Source organism: Hippoglossus hippoglossus, chromosome 22 (genome assembly GCF_009819705.1).
Source record: "Hippoglossus hippoglossus isolate fHipHip1 chromosome 22, fHipHip1.pri, whole genome shotgun sequence".
In the NCBI taxonomy this organism is placed as follows: domain Eukaryota; kingdom Metazoa; phylum Chordata; class Actinopteri; order Pleuronectiformes; family Pleuronectidae; genus Hippoglossus; species Hippoglossus hippoglossus.
Genome location: NC_047172.1, coordinates 14,769,350 through 14,783,141, shown reverse-complemented (window position 1 = coordinate 14,783,141; position 13,792 = coordinate 14,769,350). Strand labels below are relative to the sequence as shown.

Sequence of the window (13,792 nt, the reverse complement as noted above, 5' to 3'; positions counted from 1 at the left end):
AGAACTTGATAGGAGGAAAAGTCGGTAACATAAAAAAAAACACATGTGTGAGGTAAACAGTGAGTTGTGGTTGATGTGTCCAGAGGGATTCTGCCACGAAATGGGCGAAGTCCTCAGAACTGAAGACGCATGATGGCCAAAGTCCCGGTGACATAAATAATGTGCTTGCTCCATTCATAATTGCACGCCTCGCAATAACAGGAAGTCTTTCTCCAGCCAATAAAACAAACAAAAAAACCCAGAGCATCTGCGCTCCGCTCCGTTTGGTATCTGCCACCACATTTACTCCAGTATTGTTCTAAAAAGTCAAGGCAAACATCATAAACAAAGCAACGACACATAAAAGAAAATCCCTGGCGGGCCGTCGCACGGATGCAGAGCTGTCAGGGTCAAGCTAAATGGAACCGTATGTGAAAGGTTAGTATGTTCCCTCTCACTTCCCAACGGGCCTCGCAGCTGCCAAAGGTCTATTAAAGTTAATTAAAAGTGAGAATAAAAACATTTGAAGTTAGCATGGCGTGGGCGGGTTAACAGAGAAGCGGTCTGCTGCTCCAGGTGGCACAGGGTCTCGGATGAAGACCCATCAAGAGGGGAAAAAGAGGCCTCGTTCTCCTCTCCTCAGCACACGCTCACCATGAGAGCAACTGCAGCTTATAGTAGAGCTGTTTGAGAGATCCCGGCTTCTGAATTTCACAGAAACACCATAAAGAATTTGTTGGAAAAACATGATTGTAAAGACGAATCCTTAAAATGGGGCATTCCTTATGAGCTGCATATTGCTCCTCCACATCTGGTTCGTAATCTGAAATGCACTGAGGAGTCGTGATCGTCTGCCCAGAGGCTGTCTCGGCTGCCAAGCAGTCATCAAAACATTGATCTCTGACCATTGTTACTCTACGTGTGCTGCTCTCTGGGCCAATGCGTGGCTGAGTTATTTGAAAATCTTCAATAACATCGATCAAAGGGGCCAAATGTTAGATAATGTCACACATGCCGACAAATAAGGTCAGAAAGGAAACCATTTTTGAAGGCTGTGATTAAACACTGAGAACAATATTTCAATGAAATACTTCTTTCAAATGTAATAAATAAAAGTTCAAAATGTCTGTAGCAGGAGCAGGGGATGGAATCATCACTGCTGCTCCCCGTAAGACCTCTAGACACGAGGGGAAGTATTAAGGAACTTGAAAAACAGACTCATCCGACGGCATATGTTGTCTGTTAGGGCTCCATGTCAGCCTACCTCGCTGTCTGCGCCTCTGGCAACGTCCTCTTCCTCTTCGTCTATTTGTTGGAGGAGCTCGGCCAGACGCTGTTTCTCAGCCTGGGTCAAAAGCATTTGGTCCCCATCACCAACTGCTAGCTATTGCATTGCACACATTTGAGAAGAAGAAAAAAAAAGACAATGACAATAATTATTTGAATTATTTGAATTTCTATTCCTTTCAGTGGTGCTCTGAGAGGCGGAACATATGTCTTTTCTCTTGAACTACACAGACAAATATTTCCCTCCCTGGAAAAACAAAACCATCGAGGGACTCGCTCTAAGTCATGTGATATGCCCCAGCACTGCATTTGGCCCAGCGTGAACTTTGACATACCTCAATGTTTCTCTTGACAAAGTCCCTCTGTTTCTTCTTGCCTCTGGAAGCTCCACAGTGGCTGTCTTCACATTGCTCGTCCCCAGTCTCCGATGAGTCCGTGAAGTTCTCTGGCTTCTTATAACCTGTCAGATAAAGGACACTACACAAGGTAAATATTGAGCTTTAGTAATAACCGTCAGCTTAATCTGAGGATTAAAAAGAAAATCACAGACTTTCTGCAGGAGTCATTTTTCAGCCGTGAACTCATAGTCTGTCATCAAATCTAAGAGATGCCCAAATAATCTTGAAACGGGGTGAAATATAAGTTGTTGTTTTTTTTAAAAGGAAAAGAAAAGAAATTACTTATTAAATGCTACAATTTGCATAGCGGGTGGGAGGACAGTGCTTCCTTAGAACTACGATGTGCCAATGATAAAATAAAAAGCAGCCTGAACAGAGAAACACAATGAATGCCTCGCAGGTTTCAAACCAAACCACTAGAGTTTGATGAGGAAACAGTTCAAAGTGTCACATTAGGGGTAACTTGTCATGCATTCACTTCAGGAAACCTGCTTTGTAATACCTAAGTTATAGCACCGCTGTCTGCACCAGCCTGCAACGGGAAAATAAACAACAGCCTTAAGTTCTCTGAGCTCATGGCGCCATCAAGTGCAGAATCTAAGCAGTGCAACAGAGAAACATATATTGGTATTGCCTGAAGGAGACATAGAAAAATATGTGTGCTGCATTTTCTGTCATGTTTAACTTTCAATAACTCACTTGGCTCCAAACGTTGTCTGTCACGGTCACTGTCAGGAACCTGGGTTTCAAAGACAGGCACATAGTTGTCCTCCTTTGGTTCTTCTTCCTTTTTCCCTTTAACACAAAAAAAACATATTTTAGCTGTGTCACAGTGACTGCATGCACAACACATTTGAACAGTGTTGCTGGTGTGTGGTTTATGCTTACCACTCCCTTCTTCCAGGGCTAAAAACAACTTTGTGTTCAAAGCTTCATGAGCACACTCAGAGTGACTTTTGGGTTTATTCTGCTGTAGAAAAATACACAAGTGTGAGTGATTAGACAGAACCTTTTTTTTTTGTCCAAACAGCACTGCACAAAGACTGTATCTACCTGGAGATCTTGCCAGAGTTTGGCTTGATGCTCTTTTCTCTGACGCTTGACTTCTTTTTCTCTGCAGATCTTTACAGACAGTATTTCATCAAGACGTCTCATTTCCTCCATAGCTCTCTGTACTTCTGGATCTCCATCCGTGATGTCAGAGTGACACAGACCTAAAAGAAACACAAAAGCTCTATTACAATGTGGGGACACACGTTTTTTTCCGTTTGTCTGTCTGTCTGTTAGTTAGCAGGATTATGCAAAAACTATTGGAACAATAACCATGTAACTGAAAAGATGCAAGTTACGTGGTAATCGTCCACAGGAGGTGGATTTCTTCTTCACTTTCTTTACAGGGTGGTTTTTTTTATCAGTTTTGTTGATTTCTTAGAGAATAATTCATGGATCTTGATTTAAACAAAAAATCGGACATGTTTAAGGGGCTGATTTTAATCAGTATGTGCAATTTGGTGCAGATCCAAATAAAAATCTGAATCTAGTAAATTAAATGTGATTTCATAAGGGGACTGTTGGGCCTTGGGGGAGGTAGAATACCATTCTAGTTTGAAAACTGGACCATCCTTAAACTGATAACCACTCCACTGCACATTATACATGGTAAATGGTCTGCATTAATATAACGCACTTCTACTCTTGACCAATCAAAGCACTTTCCAGCACTGTACATCACACCTACCTTGGTCAGGACCACAGGCTGAGGAGCTGGTTGCAGTCTCCTCAGAGCTCATCTGGAACTACAGGAGATTGTTTTCCAAAGTTAGTGGAGGTTATTCGATTTGGTTTTGTTCTGTACCGTGTGTACTTATATACCTGGACATCGGGACATCTTCTGGACGCACGGCTGCTCGTTAGCTCACTCGAAGCAGGTCGGGAAATGTCCTCTAAACTTCCTCTGATCGTTTCCATCGTGACAACTTGGTATTTGTAATTGTGAAGTAGCCGTTTGCTAAATATGACCTATTTGTCATCACAAACTCTCCGCTGTTTTCCGCCTTTATTAACTACGAACGTAAACCGGATGTTGTCGCTACATCTGTTGCTATAGTTACCGAGGGAAATGGAGGCGGCTCAGCTGCTCGTTGATGCACTTCCGCTGTCAACAGAAACTGCCACTGACATGTGAAGGCAGCTGCATTTGAGGCCACACTGTTGAAAGGCAGCTGCCTTTGTTGTCCCACTGTTTGGGGGCAGTTGTCACCGCCGCCACACTGTCTGAGAGCAACTAAAGCTGTTTGTGATTTATTCAATGACATATACTGGTTTATGAAAGTTTAGTAGATAGTTTGTTAGCAAAGACTCTCTGATACTTTGCCTGAGTAGACTGGGATAAACCAAAGGAAAAATGTACTTTGTTATCCTTAACTTCAATATGGCAATGATGCACCGAGATGCCACTGCTCTTGGAGCGATTTCTTGTACCAAAGTAGATGGAAATACCACAAAGGAACAAAGTTATTAGTAGGTTCAGGCACACTCGCACACTAGGCTGAATAAATGTATTCTGTGTTTTTGTGTTACAACACAGCAAAGAGAGACTCACAAAATGTTACTTTACAATTGCATATAAACCATTTTCAGTTTAATTTACTATAATAAGTTGAAAAATGTTTTCCTTATGACGGGATCCCATAGGCATTCTCCAAGGACTCTTAGTTAAATACACTAACATCCATAAGAACATTTAAAATAGACTTAGGAGAGTTAGGAACTTCTATGGTGTAAAAGCATCAGTGCATATTCTAGACAAATGACAAACAAAGCTGTACACGACAATCAGCTACTGACCTACTACTTTTTAACCAAGTTTTATTTTCATGTCTTCAGTATTTATATGAATTCAGTTAATTTAGTGATAATGATACATGCTGGTTTATCCTGTTAAAATAAAGTGTCAATATCAGTACATTTGTACTGATATTGAAGCAAACTGTTATTTATACTTTCCTGGCTAACCAGTAATTTCAAGTACATCTTCACCAAGGTCACCAAGTACAACTTGAAAAATAAAAAAATGTTTTGCTTTTGATGACAGATAGACATTCAAAATGTGTTTCACATGTGTCAAAGATAGCAAAGGTATTGTAGTGAGGACTGGGTTAAAGTGACTTTGATATTAAAGAATCTTAGTTCACAAGGCACGAACATGAATTGGCTAATGATACATTAATAACAGCTTCTCGCCCTCATCCTTTCAGACAGAGGAGTAAACTCATTGAAAAGAAAGCAGGGTTCCAGGTTCAGTCATTGAGCATCATGCTCCATTGACATCACTGCCGAGTCCTACCACATTCGTGTGTACCAGATTGTTGTGCATCGTTTTAGCAACAGCTCAACTCTCCATCAACATCTAAAAATGATGCCTGGATAAAGGTCATTACACAGAAAGACACACCATTCCCTTTTCCCTCAAACAGGGTGGCAGCAGTGGCACCTGACAGCTGCCTTTACACATCAGTGGCAGCTTCTGCTGCCACCGGGAGTGCCTCCACGAGCTGCCGCTGCCACGCTCTGAGCTTGCCGTCTCTCCGTTGCTGCGGCTAGCGGGTAACAAGTTAGCCTTAGGGAGCTAGCTAGCGGTTAGCTGTAGTGGTGCAGCTCTGCTCGATACATCCTGTTGTTCGTTGTTCCCACCGTGATTTTAAATGTCCCCGGTGAAGCTGACACCTTGTTAGTTGGAGGCTGCGGCGTCAGACAGCGAGGGTGGAGGTCCCGAGGCCGTGTTTCTATGGTAAGTAACGTTAACTGGCAATTTTAATGTCTAGCTAGCGTTATCAAGCTAAGAGGGCTAATATTGATTTTCGGGTTGCTAAGCCTAATGCGGAGTATGATCTGTGCTTTGCTTTGTCCAGTATTAATTATATATAGGTGGTAGCGCGGTCGCTAGCTAGTTATCGTCCACGGCATGTACCGTGTCTGTAAATGTTTTACTGTGTGTTTTGGCCTTGTTCCCTTTAGCGAACGTAGCCATCGTAGCTAATGAGGAAGAAGTGAGAATGGGCGTGTAGCCGCAAAGACGAACCCACTCAGAACCAACGTTTGCTATGTTTTAAAGGGCTGATGTCTCATCGGTTAAAGTGAATGCTTGGCTAACATTGATACAGACTATTAACGAGAGGAGCTTCTGATCAGCGCTAGCTTGACAGATGCTCATAGCATCCTTCGTTCTATTTTCCTCTCGGTTCCGTCTTTGTACCTCTGTCCCACACTCACGCCCATTTCGCTGGCAGCTGCCCAGGCTCTGCAGAGTACCTGCACCAGGCAGGTGTCAACACATGCTGCAGGCTGGGGGGGGGGGACTGTCCTCTTCATGTTTATTACCCGTGTATTGACCTGCTTCTCTGACCCGACCAGGTTGAGTTGACTCTGCAGTGGAAGATGTGCAATGGAATGGTAGAGTCAATATCAAAAGCCTCTCTGGCCCACACCTCAGCCACTAAACAGTCCTTTCAGTTGCTGCTGGCACTGACTGTAGTGTCCACTGCACACGGGGCAGGTAAGACGCATGGTTTATGGCTTCACTCGCATACAGTTCAACGCTTTGTGGGTTATGTGTGTCATATATCAACCCCTACCTTCATTACTGGGAAAATATCAAGAAAGTGTGACTGTGAAAGTGTTTAGCATGTTCTACAGGATGGCACAGACTTGTTTAAGTGTCTGACACTGGTTTCAATGTCAGTGAGAGACTTAGTTTATCCCAGCATATTTATTCTCAGAAATAGTTCAGCCCAGAAACTATGTGACATGATCGTGTTGTCTAAATACTAGTTGCATAGTGTAGTCCACTAAAGATTTATATGAATTACCTGCTGTATATATACCCAAGCAAGAACCTATCTGTTGTGTTTAGCCTGTTCAACGATGACGTGTGTGCGTGTGCGAGTGTGCGAATGTGCGAGTGTGTGTGTGTGTGTGTGTGCGCGAGTGTGTGTGTGTGTGTGTGTGTGTGTGTGTGTGTGTGTGTGTGTGTGTGTGTGTGTGTGCATTTATGACCTTGTGATGACCATTTGTACATAGACCTTTAAGGAAATGCATAATGCCATTGAATGTGCACACTAAGATAGAGATACAATAGTGTGTGTGTGTGTGCTGGCAAGGAGCGGTGTTTCAGTGTTCTGCACAAAGCTCCTCAAATAAACGTGAAACAGCAAATACATTGGAAATCAATATTTGGCAGCCAACATTGTTATTGTGATTGGCCACCACAAACAAATAAATGTGTTGGCATATTGTTTTGACAAGTGAAAAAAAAATTAAGTTCATAATGAAATTGTAGCTGGCTAGAAGACATTAATTGAGTTGGCAGTCCCTCATTTTGTTCTCACTACTTCTTGAGTGCATTCACACACATGTGAGCTGTCCATTTGTAAATTGAATCAACCAAGAGGCACGTTATGTTTCTGTCAGGTATTAAATAGATTTGTATCAACCTGAACCAGTAGCCCCACAAACAACAAGTCTATGCTTGCAGTACACAGTACTAAAACAAAGACAATCTGATCCACTGTATTGGTATCGGGACTGAAATATACATGTGTAATAAGTGTTTATGTATGTTTACCAAGTGCTCTCTAAAAGATTAAACTAATTGTTGTAACCCATTCACTTTTCCTCTTTCACCACCTGTACAAAGATTTCCTACTTACACACAATATTGTGATATAAATATAATATGATTGCTTTGACATGTTCATTCTGTCCAGATGAAAAACTGCAGAGAAGTTACGTTGACCCCATCACCCAAACTTTGTGCTGTATATGCATAAAATCTCCAACCTGTTGTCGTGGTTACCATAGGTCATTCAGTATCCGTGTTACTGGTGGCTTCTGAGTAACATGTCTCAAACCAGGCTCAAAATATTTGTCGCTAAAAAGTGAGTTTCACAGAATTTCGTCTTCTCTGCTTTTCTCTTCCCAGGATGCGTGAGGCCGTACATGGTCCAGAACAGCTGGGTAAACCTCACAGAAAGCAACAGGGGCTTGTTCCCTGTGGGCACAGTTCTGCAGTACAGCTGTGACCCTAGTTACCTGCCAGATGGTCCCAGCATCCTCACCTGCACCACGCTGGGACACTGGTCCTCAGAGCCTCCTCACTGTATACGCAGTGGTGGTAAGAAATTCTTCCCACCTCTGTCTTTTCTGACCTGTTAACTAAGAGGGAGTCAGTCTCATTTAACATTTTGCCCTTACTAGTAGAAATCTATACTCTATATTTTTTAACACAAAAGCACCTTAAACGTTGGCCAGGTTCTTCAACCTGTACGTTGTATTTTTTTCCCCCTCATCAGCATGTCTACCCCTCACTAAACCTGAGAATGGGGGCTACACCTGCCACCCAAACCCCTGTCGAATGTTTTCCCATGGCTCTGTGATCGAGTTCTTCTGTGATGAGGGATTCGTTCTCAGTGGAGATTATAACTACCTGACTTGTCAGGATGGGCAGTGGGACGGCCCCATGCAGATCAGCTGTGTAAGCCAAGGTGGGTTAGTCCTCGAACTCTGATCTATCCGTAGGTTAATGCATTGGCCTTAAATATCCACCATCAGGAAAATGATGTCTAACATCAGTCTGTAACACTGTTTTAAAAATGTGCTACATAAACAAAAAGCCATATTTATTTAAGTATAATTACTACATAGCTCATAATAGCAATAATAGCTGTTTTGTGAACAAATGATTTTCTTGCCAGAAACGTACATATAGCACTTTTAGGATTAAGCAACTTTAAAAGACTTTGGTATGAAAATCAACTGTTTTGAATGTCGTCCCTTCTGTAAGGTTGTGTAAGACCCTCCATGGTGCAGCACGGCTCAACTAATCTGACAGACACCAACAGGAGCTTGTTCCCTGTGGGCACAGTACTAGAGTACGACTGTGACCCTGGTTACCTGCCAGCTGGACCCAGCATCCTCACCTGCACCATGATGGGACACTGGTCCTCTGAACCTCCTCGCTGTATTCGCAGTGACGGTAAAGACAAATCTCCTCCACATCCCTCTTCATTACATAATATACATACAGTACATACGTAAGTACAAGACATTTTGGATTTGGTGTTAGTGTCAGTTTCATTTTCAATTTGGCTGTGTCTTTTCTGTTTGTATTTCAATTCACTTCAGTGGTTTTAACCTAGAGTTTGTTTGCATTAATAACATTGATATCTGTTGGAAAAAAAACACAGTAAGAGACACATTTCATGTCTTTAATCGACATCCATCATCTGTGATAACACATTACGTGCTTCCCAGATCGTAGCACACTCTCCATAGACTCATTATTGCTGGAGACAAAATTAACATTTCTTACAAGGATTCAACAATATGAGATGTTGACACCTTAGTGAAACAGGGGCACTGGAGTTAATATGTATTTCTTGTATTTGTTTTGGTCCATGGCCAGTATGCCAGCCTCCATATCGGCCAGAGAACGGAGGCTACACCTGCCACCCCTCCCCATGTGGAAGACTTTCTCATGGTGCCATGATTCAATACTTCTGTGATGAAAGTTATGTTCTGAAGGCAGATTATAAATTCCTTACATGTCAGTATGGGAAATGGGACAACCTAATGCCAGTCAGCTGCGCCATGGAGCAAGGTAAAGGTAGATTAAATCTGTCCCACAATATTTGTGTTTAGTTTCATCACCATCATTTTTTTTCTTTTATCTGTTCTACCTTGTAATATGAAGCACTTGGAACATTTTTCGAAATCTGAAGGGCTGCTTAAATAAATTATATATTTGTTATGAAAGATTAATTATGGATATTAACTTTATTTTTGAATGTTTTCCCCTTTTTAAGGTTGCATTAGACCCTCCATGGTGCAGCACGGCTCAACTAATCTGACAGAAACTAACAGGAGCTTCTTCACTGTGGGCACAGTACTAGAATATAACTGTGACCCAAGTTACCTGCTAGACGGACCCAGCATCCTCACCTGCAGTGCAGAGGGACACTGGTCCTCTGAACCTCCTCGATGCTTACGCAGTGACGGTAAAGACAAAACCTTACAAAGTACTGTCAATCATAATCACCAATCAGCACAAAGCTTCAGACCAATTCAATCACAACTATTATTTTAAATTTTAGTGTCTTCAATCACTTTTGTCTCTTGGTCTCAGAGATACAAGCTTTGATAATCTTAAATTGCCAGATATCAACCAATTTAATCAACCAGCTGATTAATCTGTTCGTCACTTGGGCTAAAAGCTTAATGAAACAACGTACAACACTGTATTCATTGCTTTTTCCTTTTTCCCGTGGACAGTATGCCAGACTCCGTATGAGCCAGAGAACGGGGGTTACAACTGCCACCCCTCCCCATGCCAAAGACTTTCTCATGGCACTGTGATTGAGTATTTCTGTGAGGAAGGTTATATTCTGAAGGGGGACTACAAATACCTGACCTGCCAATATGGAGAGTGGGACAGTCAAATGAAGCTCAGCTGCCTCATGGATCAAGGTAAAGATATGATGACACATTTTAACTATTGTATAGATAATCACAAAATTCTGTTCAGATTATCAGTTGTTCATGTCTCACAGACCGAGTTCCTTTACCACTGGGGATGCCCGCCTTGTCCATAGTGGCATCCACAGCCAGCTCAGTGATCCTCATCCTGCTCCTCGTGGTGCTGTTTGTACTTTTACAGCCAAAACTGAAATCCCTCAATCGGTGAGTTTGTTCACTACAAGTATTTTATAATTGACACCACACACTATGCTTTTACATTCAAGGAACTGTTCTTAAAAGTAACAGAGGTTGGCAGATTTAAACTTTATCCTGGCCCTTCACATCTAGACGTGATCCGGGTGTGTCCGGCCAGCCCGTGTCCATCATGGTAGAAGGTGTCCAGGTGACTCTGCCGTCGTATGAGGAGGCCGTGAGCCGCAGTGGAGCCTCAGCTTCAGCCCTCAGCTCTGAGTCTCGAGTCCAAATCGTGCTATCTGAGGGTCAGCACGCCACAGTGCCAGAGGCTGGCCCCTCTAGGCCTTCATCCCTCAAACAGCAACATTCAGAGATGGCTGTGGTCCACCCTGTACCGCCATCCTCATCTTCCTCATCCCCCTCACCCTCGCCCTCACCCTCCACCTGGGTTCTGGAGAACGCAGGTGCTACGGCTCCTTCATCCTCACAAAGACGGACGCCTGCAGGCAGCGATCGACACAGCCTGTCTCTGGACTCTGACATGGACTACTCTGATGGTAAAACCCTCTTCATATACAGTTCTTTCTTATTTAAAGACCCCACTTTGTATCATGTCTAGTGTAAAGTACAGATATGCACAAATTCGCACAACACTTTAAATGTCCACTGACTCTCTTTTTATGTTTTTTACATTTTTGTCTTGCATCGATAATTTGTCTTATGTTGTTTTTGGACGTGACCTGCATCCTGATCTGTAGACAGTGGTGGAAGAAGTCCTCGAACATTTTATTTAAGTAAAAGTACAAATGAATAGACAAAAATGTACTCAAGTAATAGTACCATGTTAACTTTTCTACTTGAGTAAAACCAGGTACTTGCTTTTAAATATACTTAAAGTTTCAATAGTAAAAGAAGTAGCAGAGTGTAGCCTATTCCCTAATGTAACAGTCTACTACACAGGCACGTGCACAGACATTTTGGGGGGCAGGTGCTCAAACCCCCAAAAAACGGCACCGATCGCCAAAATTATTTATGAAATTAAAAATAATAATAATAAATAAATAAATAAAAAACACAGTAGGATATTTTCAACTTATATATTTATTTTTGTTAACAAACTAACTCAAATTATCAAATAAATAAATGAATAACAGGGAAAAACAGACAAAACAAGGCCATATTGTATTACCAAATAATATGTTAAATAATCAAAAAATATTCTAACTTAAAACTTATCAAAACTCTGCTCTGAATAAATTAAAGGATCTTCACAGGAGCATCCTCCTTGGTGCCATCTCTTGGAAGGTTTTTATTACTTCACTGTGATTTATTTCAATGTCTTGCTCAATGGCAAGCAGGAGAAGGTCGGAGAGTCTTTCTTCCCCACAGAGACTCCTGAGCCTGTTCTTTATTATCTTCAGTTTTGAAAAGGATCTTTCCACTGAAGCTGTTGTCACTGGCAGTGTTGCATAGATCCTTACCATCTTCACAAATGTTGGAAAGATGAGCTGTAGTAGTACTACATCATTATGTCTGAGTCTCAGCCTCTTTTGAATCTATTCCAGCTGTTTCTTCACCAGTGAGTGTTGCTGTTGCAGGAAACAGGGTCTATGTTACATGCTTGCTCTGATTTTACCAATTTAGCATTTCCCCTCTCATGATAGATTACTTTAAAAAAATATTTTAAAAAACTGTGTAACGCAATGCATTGTAAAAATGCATTAGAGTAGAAAGTATAGATATTGGCTGATATATTTAGTGGAGTAAACATGAAAAGTAGCTGAAAATAAATCTACTTTGTAAAGTCCAAACTCTTGAAAAATGTACTTAAGTACAGGAACTATGTAAATGTACTTTGTTACGAGCCACCACTGTCTGTAGAGTATGACATTTCCCTCCTATGTATGCATTAACGTGTATTATGGAAGTGACAAAAAAGAAAATGATGAGGATCTTTTTTTATCTGTTTTCCCCAGATATGCCATTGCTGAAGGAGGCCTGAAAACATACACTGGACTTATTTGCGGCAACCAGAGTCGCTACTGGTGAGCGTGATGCCTCTTGAGAGTTTGTCAACACAGCTGTCAACACAGACCAGCCTGGCAGAAGAGGCTCGGGGTGAAGCCGTGGCTCACTCAGAAAACACTTTCTCTGGCCACCCCAAAGGAGAACAGAGGAGGGATTCTCATGTAGATACATGCTTACATTTTTTTATAGGAATTCCTACACTACTCATGTAACGGCTAATGCCTGAAGCTCGGTTTGAAAATGTAGATTAAAATCAGAAACAGGAACAGTCAGCTCTGAAAGAATGCGTCGGTTGGAAAACTAAAAAGACTAACATACTTCTGATGGATGGGTGAAGCTGCAAACTTATTTTGGGAGCTTTTAATCTCATCATTGTCCTGTTTACTGTTCCATTTCTTTAACCACATATATCACACCATGTAAGACACATGTTAGAAAAGCTGCATGAAAGCCAGGTAATCTAGATTGCTGTCCAGGTCATGTCCACTCGCAGCATTGTCTTTTTTGTAATTATATTTAGCATTATTTAAGGGTTATTCATCATGACTCGCACCATTCCACACGTCACTGTACAGTATAAGGCTGCTTGTCCAACCGAAGAGATCACCGCTGAGCTTTTCTTTGGATTGAGGACAAACATTTAAAGGGACTTATGTTTGTTTTTGTGGGGCCTGCATTCAACACATTTCATCCCTACTTCTCTTCTGCTTACCCTTTCCCCCAATGGCCTTAGCTTTCCACTTCTATGCACAGTTTATCGATGATATGTACAATAAGGAATTTCAAAAATGAATGTCAGTTAAACGCCTCTACTGCTTTAGTGATATCATGTGTGGTTCTGTCAGACACATCACTTGTACACTGGAAAATATTATCTTCTTAATTTATTCAGGCTGCTTGGAAACTCCTGTTTTAAGGAAACTAAAAATGCATATTTTATTTATGTGTCCAGAATGCTGTTGATCAGCCATGGCTTCTTTTGATGCTTCCACAGCTCTTGAAGAAAAAGGTCTTCACTTTGCTGCTTCATTTTTAATTCTAATGCAGGCACGTTCAATGTGACGCTGTAAAAAGTGGCAAGACACAAAAAATGATGTGTATAGTTTAGTGTAATGTCAGTGTTCACTTTGTTTGACTGTCATTTGAGTTTACTTTTGGACTGAGAAATGTATTTGTCTTTTTTTTGTGAAGATGGTATTTTAATATATGTGAAGTTTTAAATTATGTTTGCTCTGTATTATAACACATGATCATTTTGATTAAATATGATTTGAGATGTTCAAATTGTCTGTATTGTTTTCATTAGAGTGCTCTTTACCTCCGTCAAGGAGGTTTGTCTGCCTGTCAGCAATAAAACAACTGAACCAATTTTTAGGAATACATTTTCATGG

General features: G+C 41.4%; 2 protein-coding genes across 3 annotated transcripts in view; one reads left to right on the top strand and one right to left on the bottom strand.

The window, feature by feature from the left end:
• fsip1 (fibrous sheath interacting protein 1) overlaps positions 1 to 3,821 on the bottom strand; it is a 29,816-nt gene extending 25,995 nt beyond the window's left edge. Inside the window, exons 1-7 of one of the 2 annotated variants that reach the window (XM_034576259.1) lie at positions 3,537 to 3,821; positions 3,403 to 3,460; positions 2,718 to 2,878; positions 2,553 to 2,634; positions 2,364 to 2,459; positions 1,602 to 1,726; positions 1,243 to 1,363 (exon numbers count right to left, since the gene is read on the bottom strand). In XM_034576259.1, the coding sequence (XP_034432150.1) occupies positions 1,243 to 1,363; positions 1,602 to 1,726; positions 2,364 to 2,459; positions 2,553 to 2,634; positions 2,718 to 2,878; positions 3,403 to 3,460; positions 3,537 to 3,632 (739 nt within the window). In that variant the 5' untranslated portion in view covers positions 3,633 to 3,821. The remainder of the gene's footprint in view (positions 1 to 1,242; positions 1,364 to 1,601; positions 1,727 to 2,363; positions 2,460 to 2,552; positions 2,635 to 2,717; positions 2,879 to 3,402; positions 3,461 to 3,536) is intronic. The other variant, XM_034576260.1, reaches the window with a different exon arrangement.
• A 1,322-nt stretch (positions 3,822 to 5,143) lies between these two features.
• LOC117755914 (sushi domain-containing protein 4-like) lies at positions 5,144 to 13,685 on the top strand. Its single transcript, XM_034576088.1, has 11 exons — positions 5,144 to 5,454; positions 6,078 to 6,219; positions 7,645 to 7,836; positions 8,015 to 8,206; positions 8,506 to 8,697; positions 9,127 to 9,321; positions 9,527 to 9,718; positions 9,993 to 10,187; positions 10,271 to 10,400; positions 10,527 to 10,930; positions 12,350 to 13,685. The coding sequence occupies exons 1-11, from the start codon at positions 5,452 to 5,454 to the stop codon at positions 12,373 to 12,375; spliced, it is 1,863 nt and encodes a 620-aa protein (XP_034431979.1). The 5' UTR covers positions 5,144 to 5,451; the 3' UTR covers positions 12,376 to 13,685.
• Positions 13,686 to 13,792: the final 107 nt, after the last annotated feature.

Coding starts and splice junctions, on each gene's coding strand:
- LOC117755914 (XM_034576088.1), top strand. Junction 7,837..8,014: donor TCACTGTATACGCAGTGGTG/GTAAGAAATTCT, acceptor CCCCCTCATCAG/CATGTCTACCCCTCACTAAA. Junction 8,207..8,505: donor GATCAGCTGTGTAAGCCAAG/GTGGGTTAGTCC, acceptor CCCTTCTGTAAG/GTTGTGTAAGACCCTCCATG.